Source organism: Netta rufina, assembly GCF_964035555.1.
Source record: "Netta rufina genome assembly, chromosome: 20".
Lineage (NCBI taxonomy): Eukaryota > Metazoa > Chordata > Aves > Anseriformes > Anatidae > Netta > Netta rufina.
In genome coordinates, this window is record NC_140144.1 from 9199207 (window position 1) to 9222349 (window position 23143).

Below are 23143 nucleotides of genomic sequence, written 5' to 3' on the forward strand. Positions count from 1 at the left end.
CTGAGAGAGGGGTTTTAACTTCCTGGGAGTAGCAAAAGTCTTAACACAAGAGGGCACATCAATACCAGATCCCTTTTTAAGCTGAATGTCTTCTTTACAAATGTCAATCCTACCTTCATGAATACTCTTCTACATGAATTATTGTGAAAACAACCATAGCCCCTCCACAATAAACAAAAGCAAAGCTCTTGGCCTGTAAGAGACTTCGCAGCTAAACCCCACAGAAGAAACTGATATCGTAGCCTGCAATAGAAACACAGAAGGTCCAATCCACGTACCTGTTGGGATCGACAGTGTCAAGAATAGACTCAAATTCGGGGTCTGGCTCTCCTTCCTCAACCATAGGCAGGTCGTAGCCAAGGGAGCGCAAGCAAGACTTAAACTCCTGGTGATTAAGTCGTCCAGATTTGTCCTTGTCAAAGTGCCTAAAAACACAAAACCAAAGCTCACATTCTTAAGCGTCAAATTAAGTGATTGACAGCTACACACAGGGCTGAAAACTAGAACATGATAACCAGCCCACCATTCTGGACAAATGAGCTTGAATCAACAGACATTTCCTATCTAACATATGTAAAAATGAAAGCCTAAGTTCTTTGCTTTGCTTAAAAAGCATCAAAAAATGACTATATTCCCATCTGGAATTCACTGGCACTCCTGGTTCCTACACTGCCATGCCCACAAGTGAGCGTGCCCAGGAAAACCTCGTGTGGCTGCGGCTGTGCCTGGCCGGCAGTGGGTGTATCCGAATCTCTGCCATCTGGCAGAGATGAGAGCAGCTCAGCACAAAACTGGGCAGACAATAAGGGAGCTGCAAACAGAGCAGTCAGAGAATCCTGTGAACAGGGGCCATCCACATGCCAGAAATATCTCACAAGCATTCCTCTGGCATGCGTTTCCTGCCACTCACTTGAACATCATGCTGAACTCCTTCAAGGCCTCCTCAGTGACTCCAGTCGTGTTTCTGTAAAGGAAGAAGTAAAGCTAGTGAACGGTTCCTGAACTGCAGAGCTCTGCTGGGGTCCCAAACCAGCCAGCTGCATCAAAAGGTGAGGACACGTGAGCAGACAAAACGTTCCATCACCACAGCCCAACAGAATAAATCAGCTCCTGCAGGACATCATTGCTAACAGCCAACAGGAACCACTTCAAAGACTGCTAACTTCATCCCGCTGAAAGAGCCGGGAGGTGGTGCAGATTGACAAGCAGCTCTCCAGGCTGCCACACACGAGTCAGAACACAGCCGAGGCTCAGCAGTGGCACGCAGGGCTCATTTCCAGACACACAGCTGCGTCTCCTCATTTATCCCCCACCCAGGCTAGGCACACTTCACAGTACACGTGGGGTAGGGAGTACCGAGCTTGGATCTGCTGCTCCAGGTTGTGCTGCATTCTCATCCCCAGCTGGTCAAGCTGGTCCCACTGCTGCGCCAGCCCCACGGTGCTGTGCTCCGTGTACTTGTTGTCCAAGATGAGTGCCTCTTCCATGGCAGCTCCGAGGTCCTCAATCTTCTTCAGCTGGCTCCTCATAGCTCGGATCTCCTGGTGCTTGCGCTGCAAGAAGGGAGGAGGAGGATGAAATCAAGGAGTGGAAAAAAAAAAACACCTTAAAATGAACATGTGTAGAATATGGGCTGGCAGGGGAAGAAGGTTTATATTCTGTCTGCTGGGATTTTATGTATATATATATTTATACACACACACGCGCACACATATAGTGGGATTTGTAAATAGTATTCAGAATAACCTCTTTGTGCATGTTATTGGAAACCAACAGGGCTTGCAAGCCAGCTCTTGAGACAGAAAGAATAAACTCTTACTAGAAAACATGCTGAAAATATTGTATCCTCTTTGCCCTACCTCAGCCATTTAGGAAAAAAAAAAAAGATCAAAAAGGAAACCTTTATCAGAGTGTTGTGTAATGGCTTGGGATGTAAGCAGACATCGGATATGTAAATAGGTAATCCCCAAGGTTTCTTCAGTATTCAAAATATATAAAATCGATTCAGATTTTACCGTACAATGACATGCATTTTCATTCCCACCCGGTGTTCCCAAGATACCACTCAGGAGAGGTGTTTCAGAAACGGCTGAGCATCACTTACTTTAGTAGCTTCCAGCTGTGATTCCAGTGTTCCCGACTCCTCCACCATACAAGACCTAAACACAGAATCACAGTGAGAGAGAGCACTTCTCCCGTAAAAAATGGCAGGTGGGGCTTGAAATTAACAGTTCTTCCTTAAAATTAAAAATCCTTACAGCAGTATTATTCTCCTGTAAATATTTAAACACTGGTTTTGCGTTTTGTTTATTCTGACTCATCCTCTTTCAGACAGACACGTGTACATCTTCTTTGATTCTTATTTCTTTACGTAGTTAATTTCTAGCCCCATTTGAAAGGCAACACGATCAGCAGCCACACTTCATGCCAGATCCAAAGCACCCACTTTACTGGACCTAATGAAATTAGAAACTCGGTGCAGTCCCACCCCACCCCACCGTGCCCAGCACACACGCACACAAACTACGGGTGGTTCACCGGGGACAGGCTGTATTAGCCAGCAAGATACAGGAGCTCTACAGAGGTGTGTTACGTGAGGAGAAAATGGGGGAAAAGACCTTGAAAACTACTGGCTTGGTTTAAAAGTAGTCTTAATACAGTATCATCACTGCAGAAAATGATAGGTCTTCCCTAGGCAGCAGTGGTTGATGGAAAGTTGCTTTTCCTGCCCACCTCTCCCATCCTGCCCCCAGGGAAACTGAGGCAGGGCAGCTCCTCTCAGCCCAGTTCTATGCTGAGCACTGCAGCCCCCTGCCCTAGCACACACTGTGGTGATGGGCTCCGAGAGCTGCTTCACGTGGACTAGTTACAGAAAGTCTCAGGGTGTTGCTTTTTCCTCCCCAAATCCTGAGTAACCTTCAGCTATGTTCAGGAACCTCTGCCCTTCCAGCACACACAGCGAGAGCTCTTACTGAACAACCTGTGCTTGGGCGCCGTGCTTTTGGTGTTTAAGATCCTGTCACTGTAACCAGGTTCCCATACCCACTGAGATCTACCCTACGTGCTTTTGAGCTTCTTGAGGAGGGGATTTCAAGTGCTGAATCACTCTGCAGCAATGAAAACGCACCAAACACCCGGGTGTCTCTCACCACGGGGTTAAGGCTCAGGTTCAATGCGTGCCTAAGGAGATGAAGCGCGTGCCCAGAGCAGGAAGCTGGGAACCAACCATGGAAAGGAAAGAGTCAACGGGGAAACAAACCTCCAAGCATCTCTAAGCTGTGAAAGTTAGTTGGAAGGAAAGCGAGCCTTGGAATTAAAGAGTGCATTTGAAAACCAAAGTGAGGTAAGAAAATAAAGAGGAAAAAACCTTCCAGATAGATCATCCCCAACTTCATACTGATAGACACGAATGACACGACGATATGCTATGCTAGTCAAAGAAAAGAAACCAAGTAAATTCCAAAAAGGAAGAAGAAAGAACAGAGGAAAGAACACACCCAAACACGGCCACTGCAGTGGAGCCACACTCCAAGCTAGCACCACCTTGCAGCAAACGTAAGCCACTGTTTAGTGAAATAATTCAAATGCTGGTCGCACACACACAATTGGTTATTTTGGGGTAAATCGCACAAAAGGGAGGGTCATTAAAAAGGAACTGAAGTTTAGCAGTTAATTCACCTACTGATTCTGTAAAAGCTTTTTTCTTTCTAAACTCATCTTTCTGCCCCCCCTGCAGGAAGCCTCCTCCAGGCAGCACCGGGCACACACAAGCCACTAGGATGCACTGAAAAGCCAGGTGTACGCAGGGCAGCTGCTGCTATCTTGAAACTTCTCTGAAGCTCGGCTTTCCCTCTCACCAAGGCATTCTCAGCGCAGCCAATGCCTCTTTGAGCTAAGTCTGCATTTTTAATCTATTCACTCAGAATTAAGGACAAACTCTGCCTTGCGTATCAGCAGCCTTCTGGTAATTTGTTCAACAAAAGAGCTTGGCATGGTGATCTCGAACTCTGACCCCACGTCTTTTAGTAAATGGCCCTTTCTGTTAGCTCGTTCTTGGATACCAGAACTAATTTACAACACTACTTTACAAAGGAGCAGAGAATTCAGCATCCGTTCCAGGAAAATCTGCTTGGTTCCATTAAACTGTACAACAAAAATGGGGCAAATTATTTTTATCTGGCAGAAACAGCAGAACACAAGACACTGTGGTCATTACAGAGCACATAAGAAGCACAGTTATCTGCGAAGAATTCCACCCTTTTATTATGAAAAGCCTTCTATCTTCATGAGAAAGGCCCCTGCCTCCTCTCCAGCACATTACACAGGGCAGACGCCCAGGCTTCTGCGCCAGGCCCGTACAGTATTTGTTAACGTTTCACATTATGCCTCGTTACAAAGCTTCTATCATGTTGCAGATTTTTAATACTGCAGAAAAGGAAGCGGACAGACATGCTGTCAGAGGTTTTGGGAGTCTAAAGACATTTAAAAATTTTATTGTTTCCTTTCCACTACTTGACAAACCACCGACATGCATCCTCAGCAGGAATTATTCCCATGGACACAAGTGGACATAAAACTGCAGGCATCCAACTGCCTGCAAACCCAGGCACGTCTGTGGGTTCGTGTTGGAAGGTTTTGTTTCTACTATCAAGAATACGATCTCTGTGGGGTAGGCACCTACTCTGAGTATGGTTAAGCAGCAGATTAAAAACAGGCAACTCATTTTCGCATACCACAGAGCTTTAAGATAGGTAACTTCAGCATAGGGTCTTCATAAGAACCTTTCTTCCTCCTTGCAAAACGAATGGTCAATACCTTGGAGGTTTAATTGTTCTAAGAACAATTATAATGGAAAGGTCTATTCCATTAAACCAATCTCTAATGCTGGAAAACTAGCTTCGTCAGCTGTTTTCCAAAAGCATATGAATGTGCTTATTCTATGTTCTCTCCTATCTCATCAAATTAACAGGCTTTTCTTGTGCAAGCTCTCAGAGAAAGGAAGAGCAAAGTTAGGACTTCCACGGTAAGCCAGTGGCTTCCCATTAATAACTTCCTCTGCTTTTGACTAGGAAATAATTATGTTTCCGTTGGTTTGTACTTAGTCTGCTCCAGAATCACGTTTCCTGTGTCTGTGCACCTCAGCTCCAGATTGCTCTTTTCAAATAAAAGGGGTTTCAGTGCAGCTCTCACAAGCAATATCATGACAGAAGAACACACACAGATAGAGCAGAACACATCACCACATTTGTAAAGATATAAAATTCAATACTAACCCATCTAGCAGGTAAGTCCTGTAGAATGTGAAGATCCAGACATCAGGCAGCAGGACAGAGACAAGACAGTAAGAGAGGGACAGAAATTTGGGTGGGAAGCAAACATCAAAAAGTTAAAAATCATATTTAAATTTCGGTATTTCATGAAGACACATACAGAACTATTTGTAAACACACAGAGACAGAGAATCACAGGATTACACGAAAACAAAACTCACCTCTTCTGAACCACAAGCCCCGTGTGTCAGAATTGGCTAAGAGCACTGTCTGAGCACGGTTACCTCAGTTTTCTAGAAACATGCTCTTCAGTTCACTGCAATTCTCAACCCTGAGATTTCTTTTTTAATTACTAAAGCAGCTGTTAAATCTGTACTCCCTCTTCCCCAGGCATGGATATTATTAGACAGCACCCCAAAAAGGTGTTTAAAATGTAGTCTTCAGGTTTTTTCCACAGTTGCTTTCTCTACTAAAGTTCTATTGAGATTTCTAATATACCAGTGAACACAAAAAGGCATTAACAGAAAGGCCACGAGCACTTCAGACAGCCTGCTTCTAGCTGTTTGTTCCTTGCCTCTGCCAGCTGTAGGGCAGACTAGTGCAGGAGGAACTGGAGGACTCTCAAGTCCTGGATAACTGGAATCACTACAGAAAAACGAATACAGAAGCAGAAACATTTTTATAGTCTGGTGTTTCAGGGTCTTCCTCTCCCCTGTGGCAAATGGGGCCTCCCTCCGATCCCAACTGCAGGAAATGAACAAGTGCCCATCAGTTGTTTTTCAGCAGGAGGCATTACAACTTAGATGGGCCAAGGAAATATAGGATGAATACACTTATTAGCTGTGGAATTCTCTTAAGGGTTGCTCCTGGGAAGACAAACTATACCTGGTCTCCTGAATCCATTGGTGGAAGGCATTAGCATGCTGAGCAAACTCCTGGCGCAACTTGTCATTCTCTTCCTGCCTTCGCTGTTCCTTCTGCAACTCCAATTCACGTTCCTGAGAAAGGAATAAAAATCATTTCAAACAGGGAAATACGTGACTGGCTTCATGCCGTAACAAAGAAAAAACAGCACTGCATACCAGTGCAATTCTGGAGGTAAAAAGAAGACTGAAGACTCAAAGAGTATCCTGGATACTTACCTTTGGGGACAAATTCCAGAGAGGACTTTAAAGGTCACAAGCTATGAAAAGATCAAGACTTGCCTTGATAATTTTCTGCAGATTCCTCCAAGTTTCTTCAAGAGCCTCCATAGTAAACCAGGTGTAGGGGTTGGAGGCTACACGGAAGCTCTTGATCTGGCGATCAAGCTCTGCCAGCTGGTTGAAGTCAGCTTGGGCAGAACTAAGTGAAGAACGGAAAGCATCATGAGCTTCTCGCAGTGCTTTGATTTCTTCCAGCGAGTTACAGCGCACGGGATCCGTCAGATCCTCTTCAGCATTCTCAAACCAGCTGTTGAAGGCAGATGCCTTCTTTGCAAAAGTCAGGAACAGATCCTCAACCTTGAAAAAAGAAAATAATCCAGTTGGTCAGTTCAGTTATGCAGTAAGGCAAACACTGTATATGAGGTGATCTGGAATTAACAAGCCTAAGTGGTAGTTTGCATTTATTGCTTGTTTCTTGCAAGTGAATTAAAAATTCTTAAGGAAGTTTCCATAAATATTGTCTGCAAATAGAAAAGCTACATAAGTTGCAAGTGTTGTTTGTTTGTTTTCCTCCAAAGAGAACAATTCCATTTTTGTAGCCTCATGGTTTGGCTACTCACCTTTCTGAAATGCTCCTGAGCCTCCAAGAGTTTCTTTTTCCTGGCTGCAGAATTGGCAAGTAGCTGATTCCAGCGTTTCATCAAGGAGGCATGCCGAGCCTCAATGGCCTTTGATTGGATGTGTTTGGCTGCTAGCAGCTGGTCTTTCAGAGCAGTGATGTTTGCAATTCCCTCCTGCTGGAAAGCCTGAAGTCCAGCATCAAAAGTTTCCTGAAACATTAAAAAAAAAAAAAAAAAAAAGAACAAAATATTTTTACATTGAAATATATGCTATGCATCCTATGAAAGATATAGGAATGACTAAATAGAAATAGAAATACTAGAGAGTCTTTTGTATTGCAGAAGTGTTCACCTCCTCTCTCCATCCCTTTCCAGGGTGGAAGCAGCATTAGCACTAACCTGCTTGGTGAGCAGTGTCTGCACAGAAGAGAGGTCACGTCCATAATCATCTGTCTTCAGACTGTTTTCCTTCTCACCTTGAAAATGAAACAAATGCATTAAAAATGTAAACATCTCTATCTCAAATGCTCCTTCCATTCCAAGCTGGGGGAAGGTCCTCTGGGCTAATAGAACAATTACTCCAAAGCATCCATCACAGCACTGCTGATTGCTTTGGGTGTAGGTCTGCTCATTACAGCACTGTATGAGAAGCTATCTGAGGTCTTTTGAACTGAAAGAGCATTTCAGTTTCTTTGTGACAGTGTACCGTGCCCCAACACAGAACGTACCTATCCACGACTCCACTACATCTGCTTTCCAGTTGAACTGGAGGAAGGCAGAGTTCTCATCCAGTTTGGCTTTCCTCTGAGCTGCCGCTTTCTCCAGATCTGACACCTTTCCTTTGAGGCCCTTCATCTTGGCAGTAATGTTCTCCACATGGTGATTGTTCTACACGACAGGAGGGGAAAAAATAAATTAAATATGATCTTAAGGTCTTCCAAGGCATCCAGAAAGCTGCTAACAGAACAAGGACTTCAGTCAAAAGACTTTGTTCTCAATGTACAACACTGCCTAAGAAACAGTGCTGTAAGAGGTTAACATCAATAGCTTATTCAGCTGCAAAAAATGAGTAAGAGCTCATTTCAAAGAGTTGACAAATCAATCCTAACAGCAGAGCAAGTCTATTTTGACATCAAAATGTCCTGGGCAGCTTTTGAAGGTTTTTCTTTACCAGTCTATTCTCACCTTTTTAATGAGATCCTCTCCGTTAGCACAAACATCGTTCACTCTGTCTTTGTGGACAGTAAAATCAGTCTCAAATGCTTCGTGCTTTTTCAGCAAGCCCTGCAAATACGACACACAACCACTTTTTAAAATATTTTCTCACTACTTGTGAAAGAAAGTAATTTCTAAAGAAAACACCATAGTTGGAATGCTTTTCTAAAACAAATCCATGATGTTTCTTAATTAATTTATTACAATGTAGGCCTTTGAAAATGAACCAACAAAGAAACTTCTGCATTGGAAAGACACACAGTAAAGGTTCACTGAGCTCTCATCAATGATAATGCAGTGAAGATACTGAAGAGCTGACAAATTTCTCCATACCTGGATAGCTGCAAGTGTGTCCCCATAGTCCTCACTGGCTACCAGTGTCATTTTCTCATTGATCCATGCTTCTTCTTCCTCAACATTTGCTACAAACTGTTGGTATTCCAGAGACTCCTCTAGACGCTGCCCCCTGTATGGGTAAAGAAAGGTAAAATTAGCTGCGATGTTGCTTTCTGTGAATTACAGCAGCAGAAAACCTAGGAATGTACACAGACATGTACTGGTAAGTGGACTAAGGTCAATTAATTTCAAGCCTATGGTATTTAGGCAAGCGCAAGAAAGGTTAACCACAGCACATCTTAAAAAACAAAACAAACCTCACATTTTTTTTGAGAAAAATTATCACTAAAACCCTTTTAAATAGTCTCAAAGAGCCCATCATCAGTGATGTATGTTATGATGTGATTATTGCTAATGACCCATATCTAAACACCTGAAATTCAATAAAATCTGGTCTAAACAAGCCCATCTAACTGTTTTAAGTTGCATGTTACAAAAACATCTCACTCACCGAGCAGCTGCCAACTGCTTTAACTCTTTCCAGTGATCCACAAACTGAGCCAGTCTCTGCTGTATCTCCTCCTTTCCAATTGTGTTATCATCCGAAAGCTTCTTCCCAGTGTCTAGAACACCCTGGAAAGCAGAGAAACACCCAATCAATAGAACATCACTTGCTCTTTTATGATGCACGCTGGATTTCTACAAACCAATTACTGGCGTTCATACTTGTTGCAAACAAGAAAGCCATTTCTTATAGGAAATCTGTCAAGGAGAGGCATTTACCTGGATAGCAGGTTCATGGGCAGCTAATTCTGCTTCTAAGCGCTTGTGTTTTTTCCTCAGGTTCTGCACACCAGTTAAGTCTCTGCCATAGTCCTCTGAGCTAACTAACAATTTCTTCTCTCTACGTTCAAGAGAAAAGCGAAAAATATAAAATTTTAAAATTACTTACATAGGTCAAGTCTCACAAAAGAAAAAAAAATCATTGCAAATAAGGAAATGCTCTTCATAGCATAAATAACTTGGATGCAAGAAATTGCATATGAGTTATCAGCAAACAGCAGCTGGCTTCTGGCAGCACATCAAGGGGAACGTGTAGAGAAAAGAAAGGAAAGAGAGAGGGCCTATCATTTCTCTATGAAGGATAGAGTTTCTTGGTAACTGTTTTCTTTTTAAGAAGATAATTACTTTTTGTAAAGTTTACTTTCTGTTGTCTGATTATTATTATTATTATTTTTTAACAAGCATAACAAAAAAGTGCTCTAAACTGAATGATTTCTATCATGCTCACTTCTTTCCCTCCTCTAAAAGTAGTAACACCAATACGGAAACAACATTTCATTAGTTACTACAACTGGCTGGAACAAAAATAGTACTTCAGACTGAAAAAATAAGGTTTAAATTTCTTCTGTGTGCTTTTCCAAAAAGAGTCAAATTTCAGTTATCTGGTTTAGGGCTTAATAGTGTTACTTTTTCCAGTACAGAGCTTTCCTTCTTGGGGTTTGACAAACTGTAGATAAGAAGCCACACCCAAATCGGTGTTGAAGCTGTTTTGAATACAGTGTTCCTTGACTGGGAGGCAAGTATGTGTCTTCTTGTAGAGATACATACTTGTGGAAAAGGCAAGCTACAAAACCATACTACAGCCTATGAATGCTGTTAGCAAGCTGGCAGTAAGCACGTGCCCTCGTGTAAGAGCCTTGAACTTCCAAAATACGCACTTGATCCAGGACTCCTCGTCGTCCATATCACGGAAAAACTGATGCAAACGGTGGGACTCATTCAGCTTTGCACGGCGGGCAGCTGCCATACTCTTGATCCTCTGAAAGCGCCCATTAATAGTCTCACGTTTATCCTTCACTTGGGATGTATCAAAAGCACTGCTGGTCATCAAACTGTCAGCCTGACTGTTCAGGTCTTTCAGACGATCCTGGAAACATGGGTGAAAAGGTGTGTGAATAATATTATTGCATTATTGCTATACCAACAAAACCACAGAAATCTGACTACTCTGCAGAGCTACAGTTTTTAAGAAAACATGTTTCAACAAGTGTATGACTGCAGCACGCATTGAAGTGGTATCTGCACAATTTGCTGATTATCAGGAGTTATGTTCCAAAACAAAAAGTGAAAGCAATACCTCATGAGCAGATATATCAGCTTCCAGTAGCTGGTGCTTCTTCAGAAGGTTGTTAACTGATGCCAAGTCCTTTCCATAGTCTTCAGATGCCAACAAAGCCTCCACCTGCGGGTGGGGGAAAAAAAGGAGATGAAGAACAAGCTGTGTGTTTTATTTTCACAAATCCCTTGAAATTGTAATGTCTCTAAAATCATGTAAATTAATTATCTCGTTAACCTTCTACAGTGTGGAAAAACCTTTGCCTCATCACCTGCTTAATTCTTAGGAGATTCTATGCAAATAGGCTTATTCTCACTTATTGTTTATAAATAATATAAAAAACATCCACAAGATTTTTAATCTTTTCAGAGCCTTGTAATAAAGGTTTTTACGAAATAAATCTAGACTTGCTCAAAGGTATACAGTGTTCTAGAAAACTGAAAATCAGCAAAGGGAATAAAAAAATAGAAAAAAAAACAAGTCTTGCAAGTAAATAATTCCAATCAATTACCTCTGAAAGCCAGAAATCAAAGTCCTTGATTCCAGTATTGAAATTCTGCTGTTTATTAGCTTCTTTCAGTTTCTGACTCTTTTCTGCTGACTTCTGTACCAGGAACTGCCATTGGTCAGCCAGGGCAGCTAGCCGTGCCTGTTATAAAACGGAGAAGACAAATGCTACAAATGAAAAACACATTCTGATAAATGCAACACCACAATAAGGTACAAGTTTGGCTGCTGATTCCAGGTACACAAACTGTACAGTAACTATTTCATGTTTCCTAGCTATAATTCAGTTCAACATTTACATGCTGATCATAGGACCAGAAAACTTTTCTCCCTCTTAAGAACAAATAAAAATGACTACCCTGATTCCTACTGGATAGTTGAAATAGAATAACTGATATAAATCAAGTTTTTTTTAAAGGGGTATTTCCCTCCTGTTGTCCAAACATTTCAAACCCAAAACTAAATAAATCTTCTAAGACTTGTTTTATCTACCTTCACAGCATCCTCGCTGCCAGCACACGCTCCTCTTTCAATCAGCGAGTTCCCCATATCGATGACTCCACGGATCCGATCCGCATTGGCATGGAGCTCAGCTTCAAAGGCTTGGTGCTTCTGGTGTTTGCTCTGAGCATGACAAAAACGAAACTATTAGAAACTGGACAAAGGGCTCCTAAATTGTTCTCATGGGCTGAGAAGAGAGCAGAAGAGTTGTCTACACAGAGAGGTTTGTGTGTAGTCTGATCCAAAGAAGTTCTCTCTCTCTCAGTAAGCATACTGACTGTTCACTCAGATAGTAACTCATGAATCTGGGTAGCTACCAAGCTTTGACCTAGCAAAACTGTCAATGAGTTGATACATATAACTCAGTCAATGTCTTCTGCATTTTACAGATGCCCATGTAACATTCCTTGCATTAACCTTAGAGGTTACTCAAATAAAGCTTTCTCACGTACAATGCTATCACCTCCAAAAACTCCACATACTCTAAGCATAAACACAGTAGCTTTCTATTCCTATAGAAGCTTCACAAATTTCTGTTTCCCTTTGTAATCTATAGGTAGCTAAAAGAAATCACTGCAAAAACCTATCTGCTTTTTGCAGTTTTGATATTACTCAGTCATACTTGACATTAGATATTACAGTCCTGAATTAACATCAAAAACTCTATAAAATAACTTTGAACAGTTTAATTTTTTTTTATTTTTTTTTGAGTTGAGAACACCATGAGAACAACAGGAGCCTAGGTGTAGGAGGAAGTATGCAGATCTCTCATAACTACACGATCCATCCACCCACCAGGAAGATAAGAATAGCACAAAAATGACAAGACGGAATTTACAAGTATTAACTGGAAATGCTAGTAACATTGGACATGGGTATGCGATGCCCTGAGAGAATGGAATGAAAGGAAATGTTAGATTTGAAATAAAAGATGGGAAATACCATAGCGCTGCCATGAGAAATTCTGCATGAACTGCTTTATTTTGGAAACCACTAATCCTGAATGCTGAGATTAGAAAAACATATCCTTCAAAGCAGTATCTGCCAACACATAAAACTCAATTTAAAAGCTGCCAATTGCTTATCTCCATATAATAACCATGACAACAAATCCAAGACGAGCCTTTCTCTTTTAATATAAAACTCTTATTTTTTCAACTAAGAAAAAAAAGGAATGTACTACAGCCTAAAGCAACAAACACAACATTTGTCTCCTTCCTTACTCTAGTTACATTCCCCCTCTTTGTCATCTTCTTTCATGTAACCTCATTTTACTCCATTCTTTGGATTTTAACAAGTCCTGTCAGCTTTCTACGAGATACGTATCCTTTTCCCAAGGGTTCCTTCTATATTATTCTCTTCTATTACTCTTGTAAGCCATCTAGGTCTACCAGCTTTATTGGTTTCGCCATCTTCAGCCTGTGATTCTAAAAGCTCAAGCTAAAAGAGCTGACATCACATGTCATGGGTTATATCACCACCACTCTAAATTCAGAAAGGAGGTTGTCATGCCTCATAGCTAAATTTCTAAAAAAAGGATAGGAACCCATTTTTCCATGAGCTAACTCCTACCCCTCCACACACACAAAAAAACACAACCAAACCTAAAAAAAAAAACAAAACCCAAACCAACCCTGTATCACTTATGCATCACAAATTAAACAGATCATGCAGAACACCTGCAAAACAAATACATAAATGATGCTGAGTAGGCATTAACAGAAAAGCCACATCCATAACATGAAGATCAATAGCTGTACCTGCATGAAGGTCAATAACTAATAGAAAACAAAGAGATTGCATGAACTGATGGATGGAGCAACAGACTGCAACCAGACCTTGTGCTCACACATAAGCTATACAAAGAAAACAAATTCACATACCGGGGCTAGTCCAAACTACTTACCAGCAGTTTGGAAAGCTATAAAACAGATTGAGAGAAGAAGTAGTTCAGTGCATTTATACTACTTCATAAGCCACTATTTAAACACAGGAGGTAATTCTAAGTAATTATTCTCTAATACTGAAAATTGAGTGAGACTTATATTTTAGAATATAAGAGAGATCTCATATGGAGATGAGATCCAGGAACTTAGTTTCATTATTTTATTATCTAGATACCAGGAGAAAAACAGAACAGCTACTCAGGAGTATCTTCAGAAAGTGTGCTGTTGCAGATACCACATATCTTATTAATTATACGCATCAATAATTATCAAGTGAGTTCTGTTTTGGGTCTCCTTTCATGCATAATGCAATTTCTATTTTCTCCTTGTTAAAGGAAGACCATGTCCAACATGGTGTGTTATTCTCTCCCTTACTGAACAAGAACTCCTCTGAACATGTTCTTTCAAAAAGGAGTATACTTTGTGAAGGTAAATATTTCAATTTGATTTCTAAGCTGAGAAACATATTCACCTGGATATTAGTGGGATCCTTATACGACTCATCACTTGCAGTTTGGAGCTTTTCACTGATCCAAGCTTCAATTTCATCGACATCACGACTGAACTGCTGGAGAGTCTGAGATTCTCCTAGCTTAGATCTCTTCTCAATCATTTGAGCTTTCAGACGAAGCCACCTGTAAGCAATTAAATACATGTATAGAATGAAAAACTAGGACTGCACAAAGCAGCACATTTTACAGCTGCAAAATATTGCCAAATACCATTCTCTTCCACAGTTAGTATCTGCATCCAATCTCACAAGGCTTTCAGCATACTGACCTGTCCAGAACCTCATTGCGTCTGTTAGCAATGACTCCTTTTGCATAATGGTCAGCAGAGATGAGCTGGTCAGCAAAAGACTGCAAGACAGCAATTTTCTCTTCCTATTCAAAAGAGAAGCCATAAATTAGAACAACTTAGGTACGTCAAACTGGAATGGAAAAAGCTTTTGGTGGTGTGGTGTTTGTTTGTTTTTCTTCTTTTTTCTCTTCTCTAAAGGAAGACTATCTTCTACAGGACTGGAAAGTTCGAATTCAGAACACCTCTCACCTATGGCATTTAGGAAAAAAAATATCTTTTGGACTTTGTAGTATGATCTCAGTAAAAGTTGGAAGTTTTCTTCTACAAAAAAATGAAAATATACTTTTTTTCTGCTGTAAAAATAAACAATTTTCAAGTAAGAAATAAATTTACACAGATACCTGCCATACTTCCCACATCCCTGTCTGCATTAGCCACTTCTGAACTGTTGGTGCAGATCCCAAACAGCTCAATACTTAGAACCAACCTTTAGAAACCATACACAGTAGTAATTTCTTGTATTAATAACCTGCGTAAGAAAAACTAATCTGTTCCCCCCTCAGTTCGGATACCCTCCTCACCTGGACGTTGATTGCCTTATCAAAATCTTCGTGTTTCTTGATGAGTGCCTCCACGCTGTCTAAGGAGTCTCCTTTATCTTCTGTATTTAGGAAAGCCTCTCGGGCAGCCATCCAGTTTTCAGCTTGTTCACAGTCCCGATGAAACAGCTACAGAGAAAAAACTCCAGAGCATGAGAAAGACAGACCATGAACACTGCTCATCACCATGATGGAACAAACTCTTACGAAAAAAGGACTTATTTTTACTTTTAGAAATGCAGCAGAGTACCTGCAGTTCTAGACACTGGTCTAGCATCATTCTGCGCTGGACCCAGGCCTTCTCCAGGTCTGTCCGTTCTTGTTCTAGAATATCCAGTTTCTCCTTGATCTCTGGACTGGCATAGTGACCACGTGCCAGAAGTTGTTGTCCAAACTGTTCAAATGCCTGGAAAGTGCCAGCTCTTGCATCTATTTCAGTGCGGTGTTCCTGCATGGCACAGAAACGTGTTAACAATTAAATAGAGGACAGAGCTGTAATTGATCTATTTTTGGATCTGTAAGTGGAGAGTGTAAGAAAAACAAACATCTGTTGATGCTTATGATACACACTCACAATCTTTCACATACCTGGTGCCTTTCCAATAAAGCTTCAGCTCCAGTCACATCTTTTGCAAGCTCATCTGAGGAGACCAGTCCCCGGATTCCATTGATCCAAGACATAAGGTCCCTGCAAACAGAGATTAATAAACAATTTTTCCCTTCCTCCACTAAAATAAGCCGGAACAGGAAAAGTAGTTCTTTTTCAAACCCTCCCCAGAAATATTCCTGTGGAACACCGAGCCATATATACTTCAGTGGTAATACAGCAGATAGACAAATTGGGGAGAAGGGAGATAGACTCTTCACCTGAAATCACTGAGGAAACGCTGCAGGTCATGAGAATCTCCAAGCTTCTCTTTGCGCTGGTCAGCACGTTTTCCCAGACTATTCCAAGCCTGATTCAACTCAGTGCATTTTTCTTGGAGATCTTCAGCAGATTCTGGATGTGATTGGATCAGACGCTGGGCAGTTTCACCAAGAGAGTTCACCTAGAATTAAAGAAAATAAAATATATGCAAAGAAAACAAGAATAATGTTTTATACAGTTCAATTATCTCTGCTAGACAAAAGAAACCTTATGGTTTTGTCCCCTTCTCAGTCTCACCTTGTCTCCAAGAGCTGCTAAGTCTCTCTCAAAGCCTTCATGTTTGCGCTGCAGAGCCTGCACACTGGCCAAGTCATGTCCATAATTGTCTGTATTTAATGCTTGATTCTTCTCCTCTATCCATTCTTTTGTTTCATCAGCATCTCTGATTTGAGCAAAAGGAAGGCAGAAAGAGAATTAAAATGGAGGCCACGCTAGGATCTCTGTTACCCAGCAGGTTGCTAATTTCTAGAGAAGCTCTAGTAGTTGATGATTCTATTGAACTGCAAGATGACACAAGTGAACTTTGGCAAAATAGGACAGCAGTTGAGATATCCCAAACCCTCAGTAGTTCCATGCTCCCATGTTAACAAGCTTTTATTTTTCTAGTAAGTACATAAAAAAGTCTTCTTGTTTTACTGGTGGCCCAACTTGCACTAAACAAATTAGGGGCTGAAATATGACACGTTTGGAACAGCTCCCACTATGTTTTAGAACTCTTAAAAATAAATTATTTTACTGATTTAAAATCAAATATGGATACAAACACCCTACCTGTGGAATCTCTGGACTTCGTGAGCACTGCCCAACAGCTGGCTTCGCTCCTCTGCTAACTGCTGCAGAGACCTCCAACGTTCATTCAATTCCTGAAAAACAGCAAAAATCAAGCTCCACACTGATACTGCAGAATCACAGTTTTTTTTATAGCATTTCTGCTTAAAGAAACTCTTGTGTTGGGCTCGCTGAAACTTTATGATGTCAAACAGAAAATTTATCCAGTAACATGTTGTTCAGTATGCTTATAACCCCCTTTTTCATTTTGTTGATACCTGCAAACATGCTGACTACCCCTTCTTCTTGTCCATATTCATAGTTTTTTTCAGGGGTTTACTGAGAACACATAAAGCAATGCTGGAAGATTTCCTAAAATTGTTATGCTTATGTTATTTAGGGTATATAAGCAAATTTCACCAGTCAGTAACAGTGCAGGTGAAGTATTCTGCTTAATTTCAGAAAAATGCACAAATTCAATTAGCCCAGTTCAAAAAAAAAAAAAAATTAAGTGTTTCTCCTGACATAAAAAAAACATAGAAAAATATTTTGTGTGTATAATAAAATACTGATGTAACCTGAGAAGTAATTGCCGTATGTTAATAATTCACTCAACAAGTTCATTCAGGAAGACTTATAAAGGGTAATGAAAGACAAGAACTACAGAAAGGTAGGTGAAAAAGTTCTCAGCTTTTAAGTAACCTCAGAAAAAGTTGTGTTATTACCTTGATTGAGTTAAATGTTGCCACTGTGTGTACCATCATACGTGCAGACTGCATGAAAAGGCAGAAATAAAAAAAAGTAGCATTAAAGTCTACTTTAACCAATCAGAGCCAAAATCAGATTGAAAGAAAACTTAAAAATCCATAATGACTTGGCTTAGGTTAAAACCACAGACTTTGTAAAATACAACTATACAAAATGCATGAAGAAAGAAATACTACAGATTTTAAAGGTTTCAATGAAAACTGATGAATTCTTTTAATTTTTATATAATTCTTTATAAATTTTTAGAACACTGTTTTGAATACAGTGTTGTTTATGAAACACCAACAAGAAGCAAGTAAAAACTATATTAAGAATATTACTTGCAATACCTAAGGTATTCTAGATCAGGGTAAGAACAGTTAGACATATATATGCATGTGAATGCTATCTCATTTATGTAATTTCAAAAAACAACAACTATCTTAATAAGGACAGAGAAAACTTCAAAATATTTTGATGCATTAGCAGGTAACTGCTATCCCATTGTAAGCCACTAGCGAATGGAGAAAGGCGTTGTAGAAAAGGGCTAGCAATGAAGTCGAAGTCAGAGATACTTCGATACACTCAGCATATTCCTTGCTAAAGAATTATTGACAGAAACAGCTTTGATTTTCAGAAATGAAAACATTTCCTTCTGCTCACTACATTAAAAACAATCAAGCAAAACACATGCAAAGTGAACGGGGAACATTTTGCATCTAGTGGCCACGTAATACCTAAAAACTTTGGTATAAAAACTTGTATCAGCCTTATAGTACAAGCTCAAAAAGGGAGTTTCCTTAAAAAAATGACTGCCAGCAAATTCTCCGTTGGGAATCCACTATTTCAGTTATTCTTATAATCATGCTTGAAAAATTGAGAATTGACTGTGACTTTTAAAATGCAGAGCAGAACCCATATGGCATCTTTCTATACTGATAGGGAATTTGTATGCAAGTATATGAAAGTGAATTCCTGCTTACTGCTCTGCAAGTTTTTGTAACCTCCTTGCTGAAGGAAACAAGCAAAATTAAATGGAAATTCAGTAAACCTAGATCAATACCAATTCAAAACATTTGTTCAGACTATGACATCACCAAAATCGCTTTGGCAAGTCTCAAAGAAAAAAAGAAAAAAGGAAAAAAGGGCACATGAGAAAGTGGATGGTCTATTAAAAAAAAAAAAAAAAAAAAAAAAAAAAAAAAAAAAAAGATGACATGCTGTAGTTTTTGATTTACTTTGCCATTGTTTGCTAGTAAATGACGACACCTACCTTCCAAGGAGAGGCTGTCTTAGAATCAGTTTCATCCTGTTTGAAAGAAGTGAAGAAACAACTTGAAATAGGAATGATATCAGAATGTATTTTAAAAGCTCAGGTATCTCCACGTTCAAGCCTTACCAGCATATAACAATTTTTACAACTAAGTATTTTGTGTCATTTAGGGTTTTTGATTTGTGGAGTAGAACAGTCAGTAAACAAATGGATGGAAGATGAGATCATCTTTTTACATCCATTCAAAGTCATTATCGAGTTTCGTCACGGAAATGGATTACAGTCACGGCTGAACTTCTACTTGTACATCCCAAACTGTTAAAAATGCAATGCAGAAATTAACACTCACCCTGGGCATCATACCATAGACTTCCTGCAAAGGAAAAAGACAAGGTGCCTTGTTATTTTCTAACAGAAAGGAAATTCTGACTGTTTTTAAGAAGGGGAAGATAGCAGGAGATACTCTTTGAGGTAGCTTCTTCTACAAAATGGTTACCAGCATGTCATAAAGTCAAATATTGCTCTCACAACTTGTATGTGCAGCAGAAATGGGAGTTTGACTAGTCAACATTATGTTATAACACATCCTCTTAGGGCTTAAAAAATAGACAAGCTGCTTCAATATTCTTTTGGCAGTGGATAGAATTACTTACAGAAATAGAGAAATATGTAACAAGTTTGCAAAAAAAAAAAAAAGTTGTTTTATTAAAACAAGAAAACAGAAAACCCCATCATTGTAAACTGAGCTAAATTCTATTTCTCTTTTTCCCTAGCATTATTGCTGTTTTTCCTGCAAATAAATAAAGGCTGAAATTTCATATTTATATGAAGAAGTAAAGCTAATACATGGGATCCCCATGACTTTTAATATTATTTTAAAGACATTAAAAAAGGGGGGGAGGGACAGAGAGCTCTAGATAGTGCAATTTGATACAGCACTATTTAAAAAGAAACAATTCAAAGGATGCCCTTGTGCTGGCCATACTACAGAACAGGCACTAAGTGTCTCTGATTAGAATGCCAGTATTATCAGACCAGAGAGCAAAAATGAACAGCTAGAATCTTACAGCGACACACAAAGTAGAATAGACAAAAGAAAGGAATAAAATCTTTCGCTTCTCAAAAGCATTAGAGTAAGTCAGAAAAAAAAAAGTGGACCTGTTGCTCTACCGCTTGCACTTCCTCTGCCATCAGTCCTTCTGACTCCAGGTCATTTGCAACCTTGTTTATGTCCTTCAGACGTGACTCATTAGCTTTTAGATCCTGCACAGAACAGTAAAATTCACAGCGTTAACGTTCACACAAGCAAAACACGTGGATTATGTTTGCACACCAGGGGTGCCACGAGGTACACAGTTTGTAAGCAGCAGGAATTTAGCACACTTGAACTTTCCAGTTACCAGTGAATATAGAATGCACGAGAGTCTATGCCAAGAAATCCCAGCTGTCAGCACCAAGTGTCAATGAATTAAATAAATGCACTATCAGAGTTTTCCTTACGTGAAGTTAATTAACAATCAGCCCTGGAATTCCCTTTTAGCACCGTATGCCTGCCAGTTTACCAACACGAGGATCCAACACTAACATCCATACTACTGGATAAATAAGCTAAAAAGCAGATTTTAAAAGTACTTTTACTGAGACACTTAAAGATCCAGACAAAAAGACTGACAGAAACCTTTCTATAAAGTAGAAAGGAAATCCACTTAAAAAAAGAAACACTGGAGAACTTGTATTTAAATTTTAATAGAAGACACATTTTAATATCAACCATTAGCTTAAAAAGAAAAAACAAAAACCAATTCCAGTAACTGCTATTATCTTCTCATCTCCACTATTAGGCTGGCTCAAACCGTTAGCCAACTTTCAAGATGTATAAAATGGTCAGGCATCTTTGCACTTCAGTGTCCAGTATCTTACCAAAGTGGACAGAACAATAATATATGCACAAGCAATTCTTTCATACCTCATGCAATGTAAAGAAAAATTAAGAAGTATCGCAGAAGTGTTGCGAATACTGAGAGAAAAATAAATAAATAAATCCAAAAGCCTAACAGCATTTTGAAACAGAGAATTATTTTAACATATCCTGTCCAACACTCTACAGCTGAAAACTAAAATGCACATTTCCTTTCAACAAAAAAAGGAATAGAAATAGCTTAACTGCAAGTCATGCTTTACACAAAATAGAATTCTTTCAGAGCTTGTTAGGTTCTGTATTTTAGCTCTAAATTATCAACGATCTATGACCCAGAAGCACACTTTACGCAGCATTACAACATACCTTCTGAAAATCGTCAAATTTCTTCTGCAGCACCTCGACCTGCTCCAAATCAGCACCCACTTCCTCATTTGTGAGTGCAGCTTCTTTCTCATTGATCCACTGCTGAAGCTCATTAGCCTCACGGAAAAGCATAAATTTTTTGCAGCTTTTCTCTAGCATGCCTTTACGTTTTTCTCCCAGCTCAAGAAGAGAATGATACCTGGAACAAGGAGAAAAGGAAGGCAGGAGAAGTCAAGACTGAACTGAGCAGTCTGAGCAATTAAACAGGTGCTGGTATCACCAAAGATATGGGAAGTCCCTGCAGTCTACACGTTGCTATTCTACAGAGTGATCTACTTACTCACATTTAGGCAAATGTAAACTGCACGTTTCTCCACTATATGGATAAGCACACCAAAATGAGACCTCCCACATGCAACACTTTAGTGGGCAAAGGCAAACCCCAAATCCCAGCTCGGGTCAAGGTAGGTTCTTAAGCTACAGCAGCAGTGCAGTGCAGGAATGACTGCACAGGATACACAAAGAAAAGACCTTACTTTCTGAGAAGTATTTTCCTATAGTACATCAAGTTTGCCATCAGATTATTTAAATCCACTAGCCTGACAGCTATTGGACACAAAATGTCTTATCTAGGCACTATTCAGTGCAAAACCTGCTGAATGTTTAAAGGAGGTGTTATTTCTTTGATAACAAAACTACATTAAACTGGGAAAACACATCAATTTTATATTTACACGTGCTACTTTTATATCTGTGGAATTCCAACATCAGTGAAATTACTCCTCGCTTAGATTAGAAAAAAATGCAAAGTAAAACATCTAAAGTGCTTAAATTGCTTTGAACGAGCAAATAAACCTTAAAATACAACCACAAAAAGGTAACAGCATCACTGTATTTAAAAGCACAAGAAAATTGATGTCTCTAATTTGATTGCTGGTAACCAACTAGACAGAGATGACCCTGTAAGACCTTTCCCGAGCTATTATTGAGAAATGTCAACAGAAGGCTACAGTCGTTATTGATCTGAATTATAAGTCTCTTTATCAATGCAAAATGCCTGTTTTTAAAGAACCTTGCATTCAGAAAAGCCACTAACACCCCTTCTTATTGTTACCTTATTTTTACCTTATTTAAGTCTTCCAAAAGATGAGTTACTCCAGCTGCCTCTTGTAGGCTTTTGCATATTCTGAATCAGATTATAAATTGCTCTACTACAGTAATCAACAGCAGAACTGATTCTCATTACTAAGCCATGAATATGTCCATTCTGATGTTATTAAATAATATAAAACATGGCTGAGACACCTGCAGGGGCCTCGGACGGGGATACAGCAGCTCTCCAACATTTTCATTTCCTACCTCGGGGCACACAGGTAAATCATAAGTAATTACCTCCCAGCTTGAGGAGTTTGATGATGTCATATTTTCCTAACCAGTAACTCAGAAATGACAAAGGCTGCTGAAGGAAAGCCTTGATACCCTGGGCTGTTATATGTCAAACTGGTAATCAGCTCTAAGCCTCTTCACGAAGCTGAGACTTCATCTCAGACTTTGTTTCCTGTCTATTCTGATTCAAGACTGGATAGAAAGGAGCTAAGGATCGGATCTTTCAAATTAGGTTTGAATGGAAACATCCTACCCTGGACTTGACTTGCAGGAGCTACTGCCATACAGGAAAACACTGTTTTGAAGCCTGCCCCAACTATAGATGCTTGCTTCAGCAGACAATTTAAAGCATTAAATACTTTCAAAGGTCATAGAGAACCTGGGGCAAAATTCCATTAGAAACAGACCTTTCCTGTAAGTTACTTTGCAATGCTTCAGAGACTAACAATGGTTTCATTTTTGATCCTCAGCAAGTATGTTCTCTATGAAAAGACAGCCAGGAACAGCCAAGGAACACTACTGCTTTAGAGCTCCCAGCAAATTTCAATAATGTAACGCAAGGTCAGTATTTTTTCCTGGAGACTTGAATTCGAGTTTGAAAAGTAAGCTATATTACAAATAAAAGAGGAAAAAAAAATGCATCCTACATAAATAAACTACTGCTTTTTGATGACCTGGCATGAAAGTTACTTTATCTA

At 39.7% G+C, this 23143-nt stretch overlaps 1 protein-coding gene across 13 annotated transcripts in view; it reads right to left on the bottom strand.

Annotated features, from left to right (window-relative positions):
• SPTAN1 (spectrin alpha, non-erythrocytic 1) overlaps nt 1–23143 on the bottom strand; it is a 50149-nt gene that overhangs the window by 1212 nt on the left and 25794 nt on the right. For 7 of the 13 annotated variants that reach the window (XM_084299120.1, XM_084299118.1, XM_084299108.1 and 4 more), the window contains 33 exons: nt 21060–21258; nt 19934–20038; nt 19125–19148; nt 18776–18811; nt 17481–17528; nt 16759–16850; nt 16225–16369; nt 15927–16108; nt 15648–15747; nt 15310–15507; nt 15042–15188; nt 14440–14543; nt 14132–14294; nt 13620–13634; nt 11705–11836; nt 11217–11354; nt 10727–10831; nt 10308–10516; nt 9370–9490; nt 9098–9219; nt 8584–8716; nt 8221–8319; nt 7764–7923; nt 7435–7511; nt 7036–7245; nt 6476–6772; nt 6156–6268; nt 5274–5291; nt 3368–3430; nt 2105–2159; nt 1357–1553; nt 911–964; nt 279–425 (listed from right to left, as the gene is read on the bottom strand). In XM_084299120.1, the coding sequence (XP_084155246.1) occupies nt 279–425; nt 911–964; nt 1357–1553; nt 2105–2159; nt 3368–3430; nt 5274–5291; nt 6156–6268; nt 6476–6772; nt 7036–7245; nt 7435–7511; nt 7764–7923; nt 8221–8319; nt 8584–8716; nt 9098–9219; nt 9370–9490; nt 10308–10516; nt 10727–10831; nt 11217–11354; nt 11705–11836; nt 13620–13634; nt 14132–14294; nt 14440–14543; nt 15042–15188; nt 15310–15507; nt 15648–15747; nt 15927–16108; nt 16225–16369; nt 16759–16850; nt 17481–17528; nt 18776–18811; nt 19125–19148; nt 19934–20038; nt 21060–21258 (4008 nt within the window). The remainder of the gene's footprint in view (nt 1–278; nt 426–910; nt 965–1356; nt 1554–2104; nt 2160–3367; nt 3431–5273; nt 5292–6155; nt 6269–6475; nt 6773–7035; nt 7246–7434; nt 7512–7763; nt 7924–8220; nt 8320–8583; nt 8717–9097; nt 9220–9369; nt 9491–10307; nt 10517–10726; nt 10832–11216; nt 11355–11704; nt 11837–13619; nt 13635–14131; nt 14295–14439; nt 14544–15041; nt 15189–15309; nt 15508–15647; nt 15748–15926; nt 16109–16224; nt 16370–16758; nt 16851–17480; nt 17529–18775; nt 18812–19124; nt 19149–19933; nt 20039–21059; nt 21259–23143) is intronic. The other 6 variants (XM_084299119.1, XM_084299111.1, XM_084299109.1 and 3 more) reach the window with 3 other exon arrangements.